This window comes from Onychomys torridus, chromosome 7 (genome assembly GCF_903995425.1).
Source record: "Onychomys torridus chromosome 7, mOncTor1.1, whole genome shotgun sequence".
In the NCBI taxonomy this organism is placed as follows: Eukaryota; Metazoa; Chordata; class Mammalia; order Rodentia; family Cricetidae; genus Onychomys; species Onychomys torridus.
The window spans coordinates 591,804-606,618 of record NC_050449.1 but is presented as its reverse complement, the minus strand read 5'-3'; the positions used below and the strand labels follow the sequence as shown (position 1 = coordinate 606,618).

General features: G+C 35.1%; 1 protein-coding gene across 2 annotated transcripts in view; it reads right to left on the bottom strand.

The window, feature by feature from the left end:
• Gucy1a2 (guanylate cyclase 1 soluble subunit alpha 2) overlaps positions 1-14,815 on the bottom strand; it is a 356,985-nt gene that overhangs the window by 21,759 nt on the left and 320,411 nt on the right. For both annotated transcript variants that reach the window (XM_036192232.1, XM_036192233.1), the window contains one exon: positions 1,909-2,063. In XM_036192232.1, coding sequence (XP_036048125.1) covers positions 1,909-2,063 — 155 coding nt within the window. The remainder of the gene's footprint in view (positions 1-1,908; positions 2,064-14,815) is intronic.

Here is a 14,815-nt window from a genome sequence, read left to right as displayed (position 1 = left end):
TCTCTTATCTTATGGCCTGGATTTTTTAATGGTAAAATTATGATTTCTTCTAAATATATTTCTATCATCAAATCTGCTATGTCAAGTAATGTCAAATGCCCAGAATTATGATAGAAAAAAATTGGAGAAATTTAAATGGAAATTAATTTTACAAATATCTCAAATCAGCAAATACTTATTAAGCAAATGAAGACAGGTTGGAGGCTGGTTAGGAGAGGTCAATCAGATATGCTAAATCTGAATTCCTTTGATGAGTAAGAGGTGTGTCTTTAAAGCAATTATATGAAATTCTCCATCTTAACTGAGCATATGTCTCCAATCTCAACTCTCTTTTGACTTATTTTATAATTTCTATTCCCTCTCCAATTCATTTCTGAGAATCTAGAAGTATGTGTCATTTGTCTAAAGGACTTTAACTATCCTCTATTAAGATATGGTATGAGCTGTGCGGTGGTGGTACATGCCTTTAATCCCAGCACTTGGGAGGCTGTGAGTTCGAGGCCTGCCTGGGCTACAGAGTGAGTTCCAGGAAAGGCACAAAGCTACACATAGAAACCCTGTCTCAAACAAAATAAAACAAAACAAAACAAAAGATATGGTATGAAAAGACTCAATGTTTCTATTTCTATCTTATTTACTATTATAACCAATTTTCTTATTTTTATTTTCTGAGGTTATTTTTATAATCATATCAACTGAAAATTTCAGTGGTCACTCTTTTCTACTTAAGAGTTTTTCACAGGATTTCTAAGTCATCAGAAATATAGTATAATTAAGAAGCTTGTGTGATGATAATGCTTAGCATAAAGCCAAAGTCTCAGGCAAGGTGAGAGATTTTTAAACTGGTCTTTATTACTGATTCTGAAGCAGTCCATCCTATCGAACATGTATCAGTCCACTCAATTAATGTTGGTGGGGTATTTAGTATGTGCTAAACATTTTTAATCAAAATTCTGGGTAGATAATTGTAGTTAGAATTTCCTGCCTGGCCCAGTCAGGACAAATCTCTCTTACCCGCCAGTCCCACAGTCGCTCAGACCCAACCAAGAAAGCACACAGAAACTTACATTGTTTAGAAACTGTATGGCCATGGCAGGCTTCTTGTTATCTGCTTCTTCTATCTTAAATTAACCCATTTCTGTTAGTCTATACTTTGCCACATGGCTTGTGGCTTACCAGTGTCTTTACATGTTCCTTTTCATGGCGGTGGCTGGCAGTGTCTCCCCCGAGCCTTCTACTTCCCAGAATTCTCTTCTCTCTTGCCCTGCCTATACTTCCTGCCTGGCCACTGGCCAATCAGAACTTTATTTACACAGAGCGGTATCCACAGCAGATAATGATGAGCCAAACCCAAAATGGCCTCTGCCTACATGGAATTTAATATCTATTATGGAAGGTGACATCTACCAAGCACAAAATAAGAATGGGTTAAGGAGAAAAAACATGGTGTAGCATTGTCCAAAAAGAACCTAAATCTAAATAGACTTCAGGTTTTATTATGTATATTTAATTTCATGTTTCTTGTATTTGTAATTCAATGATTAAAACAAATGAACTATGTGTTTTTATTCCTTTATTTTTTTTTGCAAACAAAAAGAAGCGTTTTGAAAACATTAGGATTTACAATGTAATGTAGACTGAAGACTCTTAACATTTGCTCTTCTATGTTTTAAGCAGTTATACCACAGCAGGACCAAGACAAACCTACTTATCTCTCAGTCAACTCATATTTCCTACCAACTTTATCAGGGTGTAAATAAAAGTTTGTTATAATTACTATATTTCAAACGGGGCAGAACTACGCATAATTTCTTGAAAAATGACAGAACCAAGAAAAGACTCACAGATGACAGGATATCATATCAAGTCAATGCAAATGATAAGAGGGAGAAATTAGAAAATACTTACTGGTAAGTAGTTGGGCTGACGTTGATGCGCCGAGGATGACTTCCTGATTCAAATTTGCTTGCCAGAGTGACATTATTTCCAAAAAGACAATATCGTGGCATTCTCACACCAACCACACCAGCTAGCACAGAGCCTGAGTGAATGCCTATCCGCATCTGCAAAAAAGAAAAAAAAATGTAGAATAAACAATTGTTTCTATTTGACATGCAATTGTTTTTTTAATTTTTTTATTTTATTTTATGCTCATGGTTGTTTTGCCTACATATGTGTATGTGGACAACATGCATGTCTTAATGCTCTTGGAGGCCAGAAGAGAGTGTGAGATCCTCTGGAGCTGCAGTTAAAGATAGTTGTTAGTCACCATATGGGTGCTGAGTATAGAACCTGTCCTCTGCAGGAATAGCAGTCTTAAGTGCTGAGTCATCTCTCCAGTCCTGGCATGAAACTGTTTTAATGAGACATGTTCCAAAATATTAAACAATTAGACCAGAATAATCTCAAAACTGAAACTGAGACTAGGTCATCATTCTGAGCCTAATATCTGGTTTGTTACAGTGTTCAATGAACATGAATACTGTAGAATAAATAAAAGAAGAGATTAATTATAAGAACAAGATATGCATGCAGCTTTTTAAAAAATATTTATTTTTAACTATGTGTGTGTGTGTGTGTGTGTGTGTGTGTGTGTGTGTGTGTGTGTGGTGTCAATGAGTACATTCACATGAATGCTGGTACCCACAAAAGCCAGAGTATGATGAATTCCTGGAGCTGGGATTTAGAGGCAGTTTGAGCTGCCTAATATGAGTACAGGGAACTCTGGTCCTTGGAAAGAGCAGTATTCTCTTAACTGCTGAGTCATCTGTCTAAGTCAGGATTTATAGTTAACTTGCTGCATAAATGTTTGTTTTGTTTAATCCTGTTCCATTTTCATATAATGTCTAACAAGTTAAAAATATATTATAATTGTATCCTCCATCAAATGAAGACCTATAGTTTCACCTCATGGCATTAATTGCTCTTGTGAATGAAATGTTTATATCTGTTTTAAATATTGAGTTTTATCTTGATGTAGGTAAAATGTACCTATTTTCTTACTGCTGAATGCTCAGTAATATACAGAATAATACCTAAAGCAACAGAGACTCTCTACAAGTAAGTCATGAATGTAGAATAAATTGCCTGAGTCTCCCATACATTAATATGGAATTACAAATAATTCAACCAACCCTTGACTGAGCCAAAGATTTTATTGCAATGATGAATAAATTAGCCACTGTACCTGGTAAAGATTATTGTGGTTCAAGACTTAAGAAACCTTCAACATAGAATTGCTACACAGTGAAATATGAAGAAAACAGTAAAGTTCTGTATGATATAGAACCAAACAACTGAAGCTAGAAGACAAAATAGAAGGTAAGGAGAGAGGCAGAGAGAGAGAGGGAGAGAGAAAGAGAGAGAGAGAGAGAGAGAGAGAGAGAGAGAGAGAGAGAGAGAGAGAGAATTTCATTATGGAACTGAAGATTTCTGAACTTATTAACTCATGATAAGACAGACTGAAACAAATATACCCCAGTTGTAGTTCCCAATAATACCACCCACATTAAAAATAAATCAAACCACCAAACAAACAAACAAAAAAACTCATTTAACTTTATTTGGAAATTCAATATGGTACGAAGTGTCAAGATACTTTATTGAAAAATTAAAATGTTAAAGTATTTGTCCCACCAGATATGAAGTTTTGTATAAGCATACCTAGTTGGTGGATGGGTGTCATTCAAGAATGAAATAGGAAAATGGAATAAATCTCTCATGTATATGTTCTAGAACCATGAATACTGTAGGCTAGCATTTGAAGTTATTGAAAAAATAAAAGACTGTAAAAGTCTTTCTGGTAGAATGACTTGTATTGATTTTGTCTCAAAGTAAGAGAGACCTAACTTCTGAAAATAGTACTCCAACTTCCAAACACATCGTGGCATCCTCCTCAAATCATAAATGAAAATGTAATAAAAATCACCTTTTATTTGTCTGTCTATATCGTTTTCCAACTGAGTGGTATAGATTGTGAAGGTACCTCTTTTTTAACTAAGGACCAGGCCCTTACTTTGTGCTTCTCCTCCATGTTTTGGCACAATTAGGAGCAACCTCATTATTCAACTCATAGGATGTAGGAAGATAATACAAAAGTTGAAAGCTCTTTGCAGCTTTATGAAGATTCTCTATGCAGTTACCATTTAAGTTTATTGTTCTGAACATAACATACATGTTTTCTTCTGGCTACTTTTATGTACTTTTCCTTCAATAACTAAATAATTTAGTTGTGACTTCTTTTGATGTTACTTTTTAAAAATGCTTTGGGCTTACTGTGCCCTTCAATCCACTAGTAAGTAATTTTCATGAAATTTAGAAATTTTTTTATAATTAAGGTTTTCTGTCCATTTTTCCCATTTTGAGGCTCCTTACATGTGTGTTTAAATGCTTACATGTTTTACAAAGATCCCTGATGAACTGTTCATTTAAGAGGACATTCTCTCCGTTTATTTTGGATTTCTACTGCTGTCTTCAAATTGGCTTATCTTTCCTTTTGCAAATATTTTTAATCTAATGTGCTCTCAATGCCAGATACTCTCATTTTTTCTCCTTAAAAGTTAAATTTGGGATATATTATCTTCCAGATGCTATGTTAAATTTTAAGCATATGTGCTATGCTTTAAACTATTTTGAATGCTCTATTCTGCCAACATTTGCTTCAGTTCTACATCCATCACTTTTGATGGATTGATTGTTCTCATTATGAGTCATCATTCAGCTTTCTTCATGATTAGATACATTTTATTAGGTGCCAGACATCATGAAATGACCTTGTAGAGTGCTGGATTCTCATAAATATTTTTGAGCTTTGTTCTGGAATGTAATTAAATGACATAGACACTGTTCTTTTGTATTCTTGCTTAAGATTTATAGGACAGCCTGGCACAGTGCTTCATGAAGGCCTAGCTATTCTTTCATAGCTAAGGCAATAACATTCTAAGTGGTATCACCTATACAGGTAATTTACGGCCTTTTGAAGGCTGCCTGGCACAGGCAGTGGATGAAGTCCTGAGTAAATGTGCTTTGCTGACATGAATACAGCCATGTCAAGGACCTCAGTTCTTCAGACCCATTGCAATGGCAATGCCTTTGTAGGTCAGGCTCAGGGAAATGTCAAATCTTCCCATTGTCCCAAGAATAATGTTGACAGAGTGTGCAGAGAGCATCTACCTTATGTGTATGTGTGTTTGTGTATAAAATAAGAATATTAAGATAATACTAAACTAATAATACTAAGATAATACTAAAATAATAATAATAAATGTGAGAGGAAGTAGAAAGACATGGGGGAGCTGGAGGGGAAAAGAAGAAAGGGTGGAAATAATATTAAATAGTATTCATGTTTGAAATTCTTAAAATATTAAATTAAAAAATAGATACTTTTTTTCTTTCTTTTGGTTGTTCTCTCTTCTCTCCCTTCATGGTGAAAGTTGTTTCTTCACATGGACTAGTTAGTGCTTTGCTAAATATTTGTGGAAGATACTGGGGAGATAGACCCCCGGTGTTTTCTGTGCAATCCTTGACTCCAGTATTCTGAATGTCACCTCTAGCCTGACTGATCTCCCCAGATGTTCAGTTACATATTTTTAATAGTAGGAATATATTCCTCATTCATCCCTCCCTGGACCTCCAGTTAAGAAGCTAGACAAGCACAATACCCATCTTATTTGCTCTCTGGTTCTCAAGCCTCACCATTTTCCAGTACTAAGGATCCACTGTTACAAAAACACATCTCTAGTTCATGTCCTGGGTTTTCATTTCATAAGATAGTAAGATATAAAGAGTGATAATTCTGCCTCTATGCTCCACATTGGCTGGATTCAAATGTGAGCTAACTTTTAAGAAAACAAACTATCTGAAAAATAGCACCTACTTCTGATGACAGATGTTCAGTGTCTTTAAAGGGGAGAAATATGAGTGGCAAATGTCCCTACAGACAAGATAAATGTAGAATATTTTTTTCTAAACTTAGCAATATATTCAGTCTCTTCTTCTTCCTTTCTCCCCTCCTCCTCTTCCTTGTCCTTGTCGTCGTCGTCGTCCTCCTCCTCCTCCTCCTCCTCCTCCTTCTCCTCCTTCTCTCTCTGTCTCTGTCTCTCTCTTGCTTACTTTCTAAAAGGCTATTTTTATTGTTACATTGTGTAATCCACACTTCTTCAAGTGACACCCAGTCCTCACAACTGACATAAGTTTGGACCAATGATTACAATGTGATTGTTTTAAGTGGGGAAAGGAAGGAATGAATCTAATATTAGTAAATTTCATAGCTTCATTACTCTGTAACATCTGTGGGACAAAAACACTTCATCTGACACAACTTCAGTGAAGACCTTGACTTCCTTTTAAAAAACCTGTTGCTGTTTAGAAAGGTTTTCAGAAGAAGAATTATTATAACCCAAGAATGATGATGGTAAAACAAGGGGCATTCTTGGAGTTAGGGAAGAGGAAAGAATTGCCTTTTAAAAATAAATTCCTTAGGAGACTAAATTAGTAATAAAATGTAACCACCACCACCCTGACACACACACCACTGCATAGACCTGTCTTTGCTCTATAACAGAAAAGGACTAGTTGAATTATCTAATCTCGTGAGTATTGGGAAGTTCTAAGAAGACAGGACTAGGAACTTAGAAGCAGAGTCATCACAGTCTACATTTCTTTGCTTGTCTTGTAAGGACTTACAGAGGTTTCCTTGGAATTGTGTCCTATATTTATGGAAGGCACTGATTACCCCATTCAAGATGTGCCAAGAACATTTACCAGGGAAACAAAGTGAAGAGATGCATTTAACATCAATGCAGAGTTAGATCTACTCTGGCAGATTTTAACTGTATATGAATGGGCTAAGCAAGTAGTAGCATTCACATCTAGTCATTCAACATATCTTAGGATTGTGTGTTTGTGTTTGAAAGATGATTATTCTGTATTAGGCCAATAACTCTCAACTGGAGCCATTAGTGTCCCTCCCTGGACATTTGACAATATCTGAAGACATTTTTAGTTTTTATGCCTGGGATGAGGAGTTGCTACTAGCAATAGTAATAGACCTTCAAAGGAAAGCCTCCTGCTCCTTTGAAGAGTCATCTAGAACACCAAAGCTGAGAAAACCTACTCTAAACACTCCTGCAAATAATCACAAAAACAGACTGAAACTTTGATGAAACATGGTAGACTTCAATTTTATGAGGAAGTTCATAAAAACAATGTCTGTTCTCAAGGTTTATTTAAAAATGTATTAACTTCAGGATTTACAGCTGATGTCAAAATCGCAACTACCTAGAACTCTATGTCAAGCTGTCAGTGGATTCAATTATTCACACAATATTATTATTTATCAACTGGGGCCCATAAACAACTACATTTTGGGAAAACATTTTTCCTACTTTTTAAAAAATGGAAGGTTTAGCTACCCAGGCCTCTCTTGAATTTAGTGAGGAAAGAATGTTAAGTTTGAAAGGTCACCATAAGTTTATTAGTCTAGTTGCTTTGTTTGAAATTAATTAAAGTCCAAAATAGCATAAAGAAAAGGACAAATTGGGGTTGGGGATTTAGCTCAGTGGTAGAGCGCTTGCCTAGCAAGCACAAGGCCCTGGGTTCGGTCCTCAGCTCTGGAAAAAAAAAAAGGGCAAATTAGTGTTGGGGACAGCTCTAGACCCTAGGTCGTCTGGTTCTGGGTTCAGTACACTCTAAAGAGTATGAAAATTGAAATGAGTGGCCTTGTTGAGATTTCCCAGAAAATCTCAGTAAACCTACAACACTCTTCAGATTAAGTTAAACAACAACAAAATCTCATATTTAGTCTCATTTACCTCATACATCCACACAAAAACCCTATCACTTTCCAGTGAAAATTCAGAAAAACAAAGAAACAAAACAAGTCAAATACTACATCACAAGCTGTCCACTGTCCCTCTTTCTGACTGTTCATGTTTTTCCTCACTCATGTCTTTACCACATCCTCACAGAAGATGCCCAAAGCAATCATAGTACTGTGAAATGTTATGCCTGTTAACTGTTTTATAAGAAATACTGATAGTCTAGTCTTAATCACAAACTCTCTGCTGAGTAGTGCTCAGGCTTCGAAAAGAACAAAATGAAGAGTTTATTTGTTGTTCTGGAGTTTTAAATGAATGGGAAAGATATCATAATAAACAAACACAGTTGTGGTGGTACATCGCTGTGCCCTCTGCACTCAGGATGGGGAAATCCCAAGCTGGAAGTTAGACTGGGCTGTATATTAAAACCCTGTCTCAAAAAGGTCAAATATTGCTAATTGAAATTGGGAAAAATGCTAAAAGTTAAAGGATTAAAGAGAAAAAGACACACACACAAAAAGAATTTTTGTTAACTCAGTATGGGGAAGACAGAACCCCTTTGAGAAAAGTTCCTTAGAACTCACCTTGGGCTGAGAAAAGGGTTCAGCCATACTCAGCAGGGAGAGAGGAAACCATTCAGGAAGAGTAAAAGTAATGTAAAGAAAGAGTTTGGGCACACTAAATAATATATAGTAGGCCCTGGATTAAATCCCTTCACCACTACCAAATGAAACAAATAAAAAGATATTGTAAGCTATTAAAAATGACCGTTTTAATTGAAGGGGATTTAACCCACTGTTCTCATTATTGGACAAGAGAGAAGTTTCTTTGTTAACTGAAACTTCACTCATGTTAGTTTTATTATAAAATATTCCTTTTGCCAATAAAATGAGGTGAATAAAATTCCTTTTCATACTTTCATCTTATTCCCCAATTAACAATATTTCCCCAATAAGAAATAGTCACCTAATATTTTAAGTTCCAGTTTCAAAGTCTCCAGATCTGTCAGCAGAACATAAACTCACATGTGTTCTGTCAGCTCTATGGCTTCTGCTTGCTTCCTACACATACAAGTGAGAAGAAGGAAAAGAACCTCCAAGACTATGTAGTGGATTTCCTATGGGAGGTGGTCTAGCCTTCTGTCTTGATGATGTCACATGTCACACTCAATTAATATGCTTAAACAAATATCACTGTGGGCAAAATATCTATCTACATTTACTCTGAGCACCACAAAGGACAACTCAAGGACAGCTCCACTTCACAGAAAATATATTACCAAATAATTATTCTCATTTCTTCTGGTAACATAAAATTTAAGATGTAGTGTTTATAGTTGACCAATAATAAGACAAGAATGAAACTAGGTTCAGCCTGATTTTGGTATGGTGATGGGCCAGGACTTCTAGAGTCTGCCATCAACTTGTATATTTTTTGCCACATTTAAGCACAGCCCAATTTTGGAAAGAAGTTTTCAGATAACAATTAACTCAGTTAAATGAGTACAACAAAACTTAAGACATGTTTACCTTGAAGATCTTTACAAAGTACATATGGCTTCATCCTTAAGATGGCTCCTTTTTGACTTAGAAACAATGCACAGGATAAGGGTCTAGGGAAAATGACTGAGGTAAATATTAATGGTTGGCCATAGAAGTCACTTAGGCTGTTATAAACTATAGAAGACATCTCTCACAAGAATGAGTTTTATGGCTTAGAAGCAATTTGCAAAGTTTTAAGCAGTGAAGGTCTGGGATAAACATACATAATATTCTGGGTGAACCTGGTACAGCATGAAGCAAAGGATTGCCAGACTATAAACTACATTCTCCCCCAGCATTCCAGGAGAACAGATAAATATCTTCTCCCTTTGGAGAGATCAGCTGTGAATTTCACTTTTCCTGGCTTTTCCAGTGCTTATTTGTGTACACAAGCACATTTTCCCCCTCTACAGTTTTATAAAGTCATATGGGGTGAAATTTTAAACAAACACTTGAAGCTGAGAAAGAGAATGGCTTTGTGACCTTGTTTGAAGTTCTTGATGAAGAAAAACAGAATCCTTCAAAACACTGATTAGGAAGCATGCTTGTTAATGTTATAGCTGATGGCACTGGATAAACATCAGAGATTGCTACAGGGTGGACAATATGACTAAACTTCATGGCTACTTCTTACAGGATACACTATGATACATATAGTATTATTTAAGTGTACTTGGTAGGCAAAAAACTATTTAAATACCATCCAACCTTCAGGTGATATTTTGTCCTAAAAACAGAGTTCTGAATTTTATCTTTGCATAGAAGACTCAATATTCTTTAAAAGTAAGAAATTGGTTTAAAGAACTGTAATAATAAAAGTAAATACATTTATATTTAGAAACAACTAGCATTTAATTTAGCTATTGACAAAATTAGCATTTTGTGCAAGGAATATAGGTTATTAATGTATCATTTAATATCATAGTAACATGTTTTAATTGCACCAGAAATATGGATAGTTAAGATATCCTATAACTACATTACATTATATATAAACATATTAAGTGATTATTATAACACAAATTAATTGGTAATAAAGAGATTCAAGAAATTTAAAAAATTCAATGCCATTATTTTCTATAAATATTTTCATTCTAATATTCAGAATTTCTTCTGACATCTAGTATTTGCCTACTTATCCAATCGCACTAACATTACAAATTGCATATAGAATATTAATCAAATCTATCTGAAATTTTTTGTTTAGTCTGTTAAGTGAATCTTTGTTGTACAATTACCCAGATTAAAATTCATCTCTTACTGATATCATAAAGGTATTCCTTGCTAATGATATAATCTTTAACAGGCAGAGTCTGTTAACTGCTCAAAATCCAAATCTCATGAGAGGTTTTTATTTTAAGGCAATCACTGAAAAATACTGAACAATTTATGTATTCACTGTTACCTGAGAGAAATCATTTTTCTGACAAAATGTAGAGATTAACAGGAGAGTATTAAAAACAAAGTCATTAGTAAGAGAAATTTTTACAGCAACATAGATCAAAAAGTAATTTTAAAAATTATGAGCATGTAGTAATGAAATTCTTTGAAAAGGAATAAAGGTATTTATGGAAAATTAATAGTATCAATATGTGTTTAATTTATCCATCTAAATTATCTAGCATATATATATATGTATCTGCATGGAGAAAGATAGAGTCAGGCAAAAAGAAGAAAACCATCTTCATTCCTTCCTTTCTTGATGAATATATAAACTACTGACTGTGTGACATGTTTGTTGATTGCCATCTATTCCCTTCTGTTGCCCTGTCTTTTGAAGGACATTCAATCTGACTACAAGGCTTTACCTGCTTCCTTTTAGAAACATGAATCTTTCCATGCTGAAGAAAGATGAAAATCACATTTCTTAACAAATTGTGTATATGATCATCATAGTCCTCTAACTATTAGAACTGAAACTAGTTGTTCTTGTATAACCATATCAAAACTAAAATTTTTAAATATATAATTTTCTTTTAATAACTTACTTATTAAAAACAAAAGTAAGATGAAAAACTGAAATATTCTAATAATGTCCATAATTACTGCTGGGTAATTGGGTAGCTACAGGGAAATTATATTTCATTTCCTTCACCAAAGTTCTGTATATCACAAGAAAACAATACATAAGAAAAACACCGTTATGAGATTGCAACTGTTCCCTGAGACAGAGCCTTTCTGGACCTGATTGAACTAAGAGGTGAGTCTTTTTCCTCATACTCGAACATCCCAGCCCCTAGGCTTTGAGCCCTGGCACACAACCCTTCATCCCTACACCACCATCCATTGCAGTCCCAGTTTCAGGCCAGTTGGCAGAGGCAGACCTCCTGCAGACAGGTCAGACTACCACCATCTACCACATGCTAGGACTGCAGCTACTCCCTTAGACAGAGCACACTAGTGCCAATTGGACTAAGAGCTGCTTCCTGACACAAAGTCAATGGTCAGCATCAACTAGACCAAGAGCTCCCACTGGACCAATCAAACCAAAAGAGCCTCCCTCAGACACAGGCACCACTTGAACCAAATAGAGAAAGAGATGGGTAGACACAGGTGCAAAAATACAGTCGTCAACAACAACAACAACAACAACAACAACAACAACAAAAGCAATATGGCTCCATCAGAACCTACATCAGCAAGATCTGAACATCCCAACATAAAAGACACAGAAGAAACTGACTTTAAAATGACCTTAAGAAGATGACAGAGATCTTTAAAGAGCAAATGAAAAAAATCCCTTAAAGAATTTGAGGAAAAGTCAAACAAAAATGGGAAATCAGTAAATCCCTTTAAAAAAGCTATTAAACAAGTGTGGAAAACAGTTCAAGATTTGAAAGCTGAAAGGGAAACAATAAAGAAGACACAAACTAAGGGAATTCTAGAAGTGGAAAGTCTGAGTAAATTAACAGGAACTACAAATGCAAGCATAACCAAAAGAATACAAGAAATAGAAGAGCAGATCTCTGGCATTGAAGATAGGATAGAGAAAATAGATTCATCAGTCAAAGAAAACACTAAAGCCAATAAAATTATGACTGAAATGTCCAGGAAATTTGGGACACTATGAAAAGACCAAACCTAAGAATAATAGGGATAGAAGAAGGAGAATAGCAACTCAAATGAACAGAAAATATATTCAACAAAATCATAGAAGAAAACTTTTCCAACCTAAAGAAGTAAATGCATACAAAGATACAAGAAAATTACAGAACACCAAATAGACTGGATCAAAAAAAAAAGTCCCCTTGCCATATAATAATCAAGCCAGTGAACATACAGAATAAAGAAGAAATATTAAGAGCTGCAAAGGAAAAAGGCCAAGTAAAATATAAAGACAGACTCATAAGAATAACACCTGACTTCTCAATGGAGACTCTAAAAGCCAGAAGGTCCTGGACAAATGTTATGTAGACACTAAGAGACCATGGATGCCAACCCAGATAATTATACCCAGCAAAATTCTCAATCAACATAGATAGAGTAAACAGAATACTCTGTGATAAAACCAAATTTAAACAATATCTCTTCACAAATCTAGCCCTATAGAAAGCACTTGAAGGAAAAATCCAACCTAAGGAAGTTAGATATACCCATGAAAACACTGGAAATAGATAGGCCCACACTAACTACCAAACTACCACCAAAAATAAAAGGAATTAACAATTACTGGTCATTAATATCCATTAATATCAATGGTCTTAATTCATCTATAAAAAGACAAAGGCCAACAGAATGGACACAAAAACAAGAGCCATCCATTTGCTGCATACAAGAAACACACGTCAAATTTAAAGACAGAAACTATCTCAGAATAAAAGGCTGGGAAAAAACTTTCCAATCAAATAGCTTTAAGAAGCAAGCTTGTGGAACTATCCTAATATCTAATAAAATATACTTCAAACTAAAATCAATAGAAAGAGATCAGGAAGGACATTACATATTTATCACAGGAAAAAATCTGAAAAAGACGAAGTCTCAATTCTGAATATTTATGCCCCAAATACAAGGGCCCCTACATTCATAAAAGAAACACTACTGAAACTTAAATTATACATCAAACCCCATATTCTAGTAGTGGGAGACTTCAACACCCCACTCTCACCAATGGACAGGTCTGCCAGACAGAAACTTGACAGAGAAATAAGGGAACTAACAGACATTATGACTCAAATGGACTTAATATCTATAGGATATTCTGCCCTAACAAAAAAATATACCTTCTTCTCAGCATCCCATGGAACCTTCTTCAAAATCAACCACATGTTTAGTCACAAAGTAAATATCAACAGATATAAAAATATTGAAATAACCTCCTGTATCTTATCAGACCACCATGGCTTAAAGTTAGATTTCAACAACTACAAAAATTACAGAAAGCCTACAATCTCACGGAAACTGAATAATGCCCAACTGGATCATCAATGAGTCAAGGAAGAAATAAAGAATGAAATTAAAGATTTCCTAGAATTAAATGAAAATGAATGTACAACATAAACGAACTTATGGGATACTATGAAAGTATACTAAGAGGAAAATTCATAGCTCTAAATGCCCAAAAAAGAAGTTGGAGAAATCTCACACTAGTGACTTAACAGCACACATGAAAGCTCTAAAACAAGAAGAAGCAAACTCACCCAAGAAAAACAGATGCACAGAAATAATCAAATTGAGGACTGAAATCAATAAAATAGAAACAAAGAGAACAATACAAAGAGTCAATTACACACAGGGTTGGTTCTTCAAGAAAATCAACACAATAGACAAGTCCTTATTCAAATTATCCAAAACTCAGAGACAGAGAGAGCATCCAAATTCACAAAATCAGAAATGAAAAGGGAGACATAACAACAGACAATGAGGAAATCCACAGAACAATCAGGTCATACTTCAAAAACTATACTCCACAAAATTGGAAAATCTGAAAGAAATAGATGATTTTCTCAATAAGTAACCCATACAAAAATTAAATAAAGACCAGATAAACTATTTAAATAGACCAATAACACATAAGGAAATAGAAACAGTCATTAAAAGTCTCCCAAGCGAGGCTACCTAGAAAACGGAACCCTAGGAAAGACCCAAGGATCACCCAATGACAGAGAAATGGATAAGATCTACATGAACAACCTGGATGACGGTGGGAGTAATGAAGGGCAAGATTTGAGGGAAAGAAAGCTTAGGGGAGCAGCAGATCCCAGCTGGATCAAGGACAGAAAGGGAGAATGAGGAATAACAGACCATGATAAATGAAAACCACATGAGAACAGGAATAGGCAGAGTGCTCGAGAGGTCCCCAGAAATACAAAATGATATATCCTCTGTAGTCTGCTGGCAATGGTCGAGAGAAAGCCTGATCTGACCTAGTCTGGTGATCAGATGACTAAATACCCTAGCAGTCGTCTTGGAACTCTCATCCAATAACTGATGGAAGTGGATGCAGAGATCCTCAGCCAG